The following is an 8,570-nucleotide window of genomic DNA, read 5'->3' as shown; positions in this document are numbered from 1 at the left end:
GTTTTACTTATCACAAGCTTATATTAACCTACACGGCACGATTATGGAATGTGTAAAAGAGTAACAATCTTTACGATACTAGTTCAGTTACATCCATTCGATACTGGTATGTGCAATTCGCGACAGCTTCGCCCTATTTATAATTAAATCATGTAAACGCCCATTCATGTTGTGGACTGCAAACTATTAGAATTGAGGTCCATCCTGATAGTGCGAGATAACAGCTGGATTCTTAGTAAAACTGTCAAATACATTGAAACAAATGTGTCGATGTGAAAAGACGTCATTCGTAACTTCGATCGGAGGAAGAACAGTTGCAGTTGCACACTGAAAATTGTACAAAAACTGTATGTTTTAGGTATGACAGCACCAAAACGTTACATTAGTATTTTCTGCTAGGCTACTTGCTAGGCTGCTTACTATTATAACGTTGGCACGTTGGCAGTCACGTCTGTATCTCACCGGAAATGGACAGATCGTATTAAGCTAGAGAATAACGTGTCACGGACCTTCACCACTAATTCCGGGGTTCCGCAAGGCAGCAATCTCGGACCATTACTGTTCCTTCTGTACATCAATGATGCTGCTTTACTACTAGCTGATTTCAACATTCTATTATATGCTGATGATGTCAAGCTGTTTGCCGCGGTGAAACATGTCTCAGACTGTTCTCGTCTTCATGTGGCAATTGACACATTCAGTTCTTTGTACCGTCAAAACTCACTGCTACTGTCCATCGAAAAATGTCAAGTAAAGTCCTTCTCATGATGCAGATCTCTCATTCGTTTTGACTACAACATTGAGAATAGTTTATTGCAACGTTCGGAAAGTGTTAGAGACTTAGGTATCGTTTTTGACAAGCAACTCAGTTTTAGACCTCATATGACCAATCTAATTAACCGCGGTAATCAGACGCAAGGCCTACTATTTCGAGTGACTAAAGATTTCCGTGACCCCATGAGCGTAAAAATCCTATTTTGTTCGTTGGTCCGACCATTCTTAGAGTACGCGAGTATAGTTTGGTGTCCTTCAATACATGCCTGGAGCCAACGCATCGAAGCGATCCAACGGAAGGCAACCCGGTTTGCCATTAGGTTTCTTCCCTGGTGAGCCAACGACACACGCCCAGACTACGCAGCACGATGCCTGCTCTTGGGACTTTGGGCTCAATGTATGTTTGTTGCTGGCCTCATCGGTAACGATATTGATGCACCGGCTCTTCTTAGCTCCATCAACTTATTTGCCCCGTCCAGGTGTCTTAGACAACGGGAAATAATTAAAACTACGCGGTATCGAACCACTTTCGTTCAAACAGATCCCGTTAATGTAATGTGTACAGTTTTTAATGCTAATTACAATGTGTATGAATTTGGTATTTCCCAATCGGCATTTCGCGAACGTCTCCGCTTCTGTCCATCAATGTCCAACTCGTCTTGTTAGGTCCGTTGTCTCTTTGTCACATTACCAACTAAGTATTCATTAAGACTCGTGCATGTCCGATGAAATAAATAATAATAATAATAATAATAATAATAATAATAATAAAAGCTCAAGGACGATTAAGTAAGTAAGAGTCAAGGACGATTCTTTGTTGGCGTTCTGGAATCCATTGGTTATTGTATTGAAAACACACCATAGGTAAATCACTGAATAGATAGATAGAAATCACTTAATTTAAGCAGGAACAGGATTAGCAGTTGGTGTATTGAATACTACCAAACAGATGAACGTTCAATATTCGATTTTTCAAAGAGAACTCGCTGTGTGCCGAAATGTGAGTTTTGGGCGCTTCGCCTTCTAACACTGGCGGATCTCTTCTTAGGCAGAGTAGCCGATCACCTTTGGCACCGTCGTCTAAAGGACATGAAGAAAACTGTTACGTAGAAAAGAATAGGTTAGTTGTGATAGAAAACGGGCCCCGAAAATCAAATCTTGTAACCTTGCCTCGTGCAAGTGTTAGACTGAATGGCTGCTGTAGTTAAAAGGCAGGCTTTTTTAAATGAAAGTACCATAAAATTATGTTCTAAAGCAAATTCTTGAGTCCCCTATGCCTCTGGAGGAATTAATAGTATTGAAGCTATTAACCATACAATTGAACCGAAATGTGTAAAGTGATATTTCTACGGGATGGCAAACATCAGCTACTAACATAAAGCGCAGATTTAAAAACATCGCTGCTCGCCGCACCAGAAATATCTGTTTGTCAACCAACTCAGAGCAGAGAGTAACGCGACTTTCCAGCACTTTGAGCAAGCATGAGCAATACTAGGGGAACGTTAACATCATTTGTATTTTTTGTGTCTTTTTGGAGGTAAAACTTATTTATTAACACTTAACAAACTCCGTACATAAAAACACTTATTGAACGAATACAACGATCAGCGATCGTGCCGCGTGCTAGATCCACGTCCTTGTAGCCGGTCGATCACGATCCGAATCATCTCCCGCCACATCACAGGACGTAATTTTACCAGCAGGGAGAGAGCTACACCACAGCTAGCGACAGAGACGACTATATCCGCTACGCCTCGGATGCTGTCAGTTCCCAGAAAACATCGAGCGTGCGGATAAGCTGTGTCTCGGCAACAGTATTTAACGTAGGGCTGCAACAGTATTTGTTTTGTCATCATTGTACATTTCATACTCTTGGGCGCTAAAGGCCAATTGACTTGTGTTTCAAATGCAAATGTTACGATTTAGTTTAATCACATTTGCACTATGATAACAAAACATTGTCTGGTAAATGAATTCACATGTTGTACCCACGTACTATAACATTTTTTTCGGTATCAAATTGAAAAGCATAAAAGCATAACAAATCGTACAGCAAAATAGCATTATCCGGTCCATGAAGATGATCCCTAAATCGGCTCGGTGTTGTTCAGTGCTCACAATTATTGCATTAGGTGCATTATTGCGGTCATATCCATCAACTACTAGATTGATTGTATCACCGTTTGTACCGTTTTCCGCGTGTCGGTTGTGTTCCCGTTCCGTTTGGCTTTCCTCCAATGGCCGTGATCCTTTTGGGTCGATCACGGTATCAGCTTGTAACAATATGCGTCCCATAGTAGTAGAAGCTGCCCTTAGTGCTAGCCTGTCCATCCATCGCTCTGAGCTGTTCTTTCTTGGTGCAGTATGCCTCAACACGATGGTGAAAATTAACATCAGCACGTTGATAAGCAGCGAGTCACGGAAGAACAGCACTAAAGATAAAGTTAAAAGAAGCGAAAGAACTTTATGATACATGTTTGGAGTAGAATTGCACTGATATGAGTAGAACAGCTTACATATATTGGGAACATCTTTGCTATTGTATGCCAGATGCCAGTAGAAGTACTGCAGAAAAACATAGTGGCCCAAACACGTTGCCGTAAGAATATGCAGCCTGTCAGAGCTGGTAGTGTCAATCATTAGCACTGCTAAATTAACTGCCACCATCACTGTACAGATCCATACAACCGGAATAAATAAGAATGATTTAAAGTGCTATATATTAAGAGCTGGTTGAATACTTCGTTCGTTACTTACTAAATCCAGGTGTCATGATGGCAGGATAAACCCCCATGTGCCTTTCTAAAGTAGTTATGAATGAAATTAACGGAAAGCTTTCATGATCTATATCATTCCTTGATGCTGTTTCGGCAGACAATAATTTCCATCGTTTATATTTATCTTTAGCTATATCTATCAATACTTTTGGTTCCGCTGTGAGGTTCAGCTGAGTCGAATATTCCATCCAACTACTGAAATGCATCGTACATTTCAATACATCGAACGGCCAGTCTGCATTCGTACTGGTACAGTACGGCTCATAATTACATGTTGAAACACATGTAACACTGCCATTAAGTACCACTTCACATGTATGACCATAGCAGGATTTATCGAGAACGCCAGTTTTTTTGCTGATGGTAGAATGGAAGTTAAAAATTGAATGAGTCGTTTTTCTGCACATGTACACGTTTAAACTGGCTTACATACGTTCCAGTTATCTCGATTGTTGGTCGCCATAATTCTTTGAAGTTGATGATAACCTTCTCTATATCATAATCCGTTCTGTTCCAGGTGAGATACTCGTCCTTCCAACTGATGTTCATAGACATGGATAGACGTAGGAAATCGCTAGCGTACTATGAAGGAACACGTATAGGATACATATAAGAATACATATAGCATCAGTCGTATTATTATTTTTTGCAACTAAATGAGCTAAGCAAAAAAAATTCAAAACTTTACCACATAAAACTCTTTCAATTCAATGGATATGGTAGCATTTACTGCAGTTTGATGATTTTTAACGGGGCGTTGTGTTTTGTCATAATCTGAGCATAACAGCTTCCGCTGAAGTTTCTCCTCTATAGATGAAGTTTCGCCAACGCAATTGATTGTCACTGATAATGGGAAACACGTCGATGAGTAAAACATCTACCATGTAATTGTGAAAGAGATCGCTTAAACCCTTACCCACGCTATTCACTAGCAGAATCACACAAAACGTTGTTGCATAAAGAAGAAAGATCACCTTACACATGTTTTACTGATCACAAGCTTATATAAACCTACACGGCACGGTTATGGAATGTGTAAAAGAGTAACAATCTCTACGATACTAGTTCAGTTACATCCATTCGATACTGGTATGTGCAATTCGCGACAGCTTCGCCCTATTTATAATTAAATCATGTAAACGCCCATTCATGCTGTGGACTGCAAACTATTAGAATTGAGGTCCATCATGATAGTGCGAGATAACAGCTGGATTCTTAGTAAAACTGTCAAGTACATTGAAACAACTGTGTCGATGTGAAAAGACGTCATTCGTAACTTCGATCCGAGGAAGAACAGTTGCAGTTGCACACTGAAAATTGTACAAAAACTGTATGTTTTAGGTATGACAGCACCAAAACGTTACATTAGCATTTTCTGCTAGGCTACGTTATAACGTTGGCACGTTGGCAGTCACGCCTGTATCTCACCGGAAATGGACAGTACGCAATCTCAACAGGATCATTTCTCTTCAAGTAGTAATATCTAGCTACGCAAATTAAAAACCTAGAAGGTCGCGAATGTCAGGCTCAACATCTCCCCCCTTTAATATAGCAGGTACGGGTCTAGCCAACGCGGAGCTCTTCTATCTCTAGAGGAGAGGCGTGGCGGTAGCTGCTGTTCCATCTCTCGTGGGTGATTACCGTTTGTGTTGGATGGAGATGCTGCTATAGATAAATCTGCTGGGGGCGAGGACGAGCCGGATGATTGCGGGACAACTGAAGATGATTGCGTCGTTGTCTCTATTGCCGATGATGATGATGATGATGGATCAACTGAGGATGAATGTGTCGTCGTTGCTGCAGTTGACGATGGTGATGATGATGGCAGATTCCAAGCGTCCAACAAGACATCCAATGGCAACCGGTGATACGCAACCGACCTTGTATTTTCCGGACTGTTAGTGGTTCGCCGCTTAAGCTGATTTATGTGCCTGCGAATAGTCTGCTGGTCGCTAATCTTTATACGGTACATTACTTTTCCGCATTTTGCTACCACTACACCTGGGGTCCATTTCCAATCGTTTCTTGCATAAAGCTTAGCATATACAAGATCGTCTCGGCGAAAACCGCGTTGTGGCTCGATGTTTGCTTGGGGCTCAGCTTTAGGGATTGGACGTATCAATTCCAAACATGTGCGAATTTGTCTACCAAACATAATCGTTGCAGGCGATTTGTGTTCTGGTGTTTGTGGATTTGGTGTAGAACGGTAAGTTTCCAGAAATGTTTCGAGTGCATCCTCGATAGTAGCTCCATCACTCGAAATCTTTTTTATCGCGCGTTTAAAGGTGTCCACAAACCTTACCGCTAGTCCATTTGATTGCGGGTGGAACGGAGCGGTAGTGAGATGATCGATTCCGTTGTTGTTACAAAAATCCTCAAACTCAGCGCTAATAAATTGACGACCGTTGTCGCTAACCAAGGTGATTGGCATGCCATAGCGAGAAAACAGGCTTCGTAAAATGCGTACAGTCGCTGTAGAAGTTGTGCTGGTCGTCCGTATTATCTCAGGCCATTTGGAATATGAATCGACTGCTACTAAAAATGAAGAACCGTCGATGGGCCCGGCATAATCGATGTGCACTCGTTACCAGGGCGCAGTTACTTCAGGCCATGGCACAGGACTGGAATGCGACGGTGATTTAGCAGCAGATGAGAAGGCTCCGCAATTTGCAACTAGTTCTGCAATTTCTCTATCCAACAGCGGCCAATAGACGTAACTTCTCGCTAACGATTTCATGCGTTGTACTCCTGGATGGCCATGATGTAGTTGGCGAAGGCATCTTTGACGTAACGATGTTGGGATGATCACTCTCTCCCCGAATAAAATACCGTTGTCCACCATAGATAGTGCGTCTTTTCTGGCATAAAACCGTGCCAGATCCCCATTGAAAACGCTATCTCGTGGCCATCCTTCCTTTATGTAACGCGCAACCTTACGCAGAATCGGGTCCGTTCCTGTTGCATTTTCTACCTCTCTAAAACTTAGAAGGAATGGGGTTAGTGAATTGATTGCAACTGACCGAATGTCGTCCTCTAGGCTAATGCTGGCGATGACGTAGTCTTCATTCAACCTATCGTGATGTTTTATCAGCCGTGATAGGATGTCTGCATTGCCGAATTGATCAGTAGGTACATACTGTATCTCAAAACCGTACAACTGAAGGGTAAGAGCCAATCTCTGTAACCGATTTGCGGTGTATATTGGGATACCCTTCTGGCTTCCGAAGATTCTTAGCAGCGGCTTATGATCCGTTTGAAGGTAAAAATGACGTCCGAAGATGTATTTATGAAACTTTGTCATAGCGAATATTATAGCCAGACCTTCCCTATCAATCTGACTGTAGTTTGCTTCCGCCTTCGTTAAAGCACGTGATGCATGTTGTACAACTTTGTACGTTCCGTCCGCGAACTTGTGACCGATGGTTGCACCTAAACCAACGGATGACGCATCTGCCGATATTACGATCTCACGTCCAGGATCATAGTGCGTTAGCAGGAGATCTGACGCAAATAACGACTTGAATTGTTCAAATACTTTCTGACATTCTGGGGACCAACTGAAAGTATTGTCGTTCTTTAAAAGATTATCCAATGGGTAGCGCATGCGTCGCATATTTGGTATAAATCTTCCGTAGTAGTTAATGGCGCCTAGGATCTTTTATGACAGCGACTTTGGCTGGGTCGGGACGGATGCCATGCTCATCGATGATGTGACCAAGGTAGCGTACTTGGCTTTTGTTGAATGAACATTTATCTGAGCGAATTGTGAAACCGTACTCTTGGATGCGCCTGAGGGTTTCACTTAGGAGTTCATCGTGCTCGTTCTGAGTCCGTCCTCCGACGATTATGTCGTCCATGTAACATGAGACACCTTCCATGCCAGCAAGCATTTGGTCCATAAGTTGCTGGAAGGCGCCTGGCGCTACTTTAATCCCTGGTGGCAGGCGATTGTATAGATACAACCCTTTATGCGTGTTAATTGTGAGCATCTGACGGCTTTGTTCGGTGATTGGGACCTGCAAAAAGGGGTCTGATAAATCAATTTGGCTAAAAATTATTGATTTACCGAGTGTTTACACTTTCCCTGGCACACCCTGTGGCTAATCATTGTTGACAGTTTTTTATACACGCTCGCGTCTCGACTGATACCGTGAATATTTTCACTGGGACAGCGTTACCGCTATTTGTAACTGAATTAGTGCTAGGGCCGTTTCGGAGTTGTAATTTTTCCACCATTGTAAACCAAACCGCGAAATAGAACGACACGCACGCCGAACGGCCACCCCGGAAAACTCGCTTAAACTCACTTCACTAGTTGAAAGAAACTTTTTAAAACACAACGTAGGGATCGATCGCGAACACCGAGTTTTGCAAAGATGTCCTCCGGGAGTGGCAAGGAGTAGTCGTGTGGATGGAGTACTGCATTCAGGCCGGTTGAGTAATCTCCACAAATTCTCAATTTGCCGTTCGACTTCCGCAATTAGCTTCTATGACGTAGATGACGGCTTGACGCTTCATTTGGGACAGTTCGACGTTCGCCTGGAATTCTCCCAGAATTCCAAGCTTTCCACCTGAAGCTGATCTAGCGATTACCGATGGTGGTGCAAGCTGCGGGCTACCGATCGATCTCCACAAGGTGCGACTTATTACGGAAATATCGGATCCCGTATCGAGTTGGAGACGTATCCGCTTGCCGTTCAATTTGACGTTCACATATTTTCTTCGACTGTGTATACTATGCACGTTCACTGTAACGCTTCGCATGTTCGTTTGCTTTACGAAAGGCTTCCTGCGCTGGGGTTGTCTCTTTTGTTGCTTGCAATAGCCTTCACGGTGACCTATTATTCCACATTGTGTGCACTTATGCGTTCTAAACGTGCACTCACGAGTCCAATGTAGAGATCCACATAACCAACAGGGTCTGCTCGGTTTAGATGCCCGATTTGGTTGGTTTTTATACGATGAACGGTCCCTTCGATGCGTATTGTCTTGAACGAATAGCAATTTCTCGATTTTGTC

At 42.7% G+C, this 8,570-nt stretch overlaps 1 protein-coding gene across 1 annotated transcript; it reads right to left on the bottom strand.

Annotated features, from left to right (window-relative positions):
- Positions 1 to 2,769: 2,769 nt before the first annotated feature.
- On the bottom strand, positions 2,770 to 4,534 carry LOC128305035 (neuronal acetylcholine receptor subunit alpha-5-like). Its single transcript, XM_053042313.1, has 6 exons — positions 4,468 to 4,534; positions 4,240 to 4,394; positions 3,985 to 4,133; positions 3,532 to 3,908; positions 3,291 to 3,443; positions 2,770 to 3,206 (listed from the first exon to the last, which is right to left on the bottom strand). The coding sequence occupies exons 1-6, from the start codon at positions 4,532 to 4,534 to the stop codon at positions 2,770 to 2,772; spliced, it is 1,338 nt and encodes a 445-aa protein (XP_052898273.1).
- Positions 4,535 to 8,570: the final 4,036 nt, after the last annotated feature.

The sequence above is a fragment of the Anopheles moucheti genome, chromosome 3 (assembly GCF_943734755.1).
Source record: "Anopheles moucheti chromosome 3, idAnoMoucSN_F20_07, whole genome shotgun sequence".
Lineage (NCBI taxonomy): Eukaryota > Metazoa > Arthropoda > Insecta > Diptera > Culicidae > Anopheles > Anopheles moucheti.
This window is presented reverse-complemented; position numbering and strand designations above follow the sequence as displayed.

What these genes read in the sequence shown, in the direction of transcription:
- LOC128305035 (XM_053042313.1), bottom strand. Translation starts at nt 4,534, where the DNA reads ATGTGTAAGGTGATCTTTCTTCTTTATGCAACAACGTTTTGTGTGATT. An exon ending in AATTGAAAGAGTTTTATGTG is followed by an intron (nt 4,134 to 4,239) that starts GTAAAGTTTTGA and finishes GTTCCTTCATAG; the next exon opens with TACGCTAGCGATTTCCTACG. An exon ending in CATCATGACACCTGGATTTA is followed by an intron (nt 3,444 to 3,531) that starts GTAAGTAACGAA and finishes GGATCTGTACAG; the next exon opens with TGATGGTGGCAGTTAATTTA.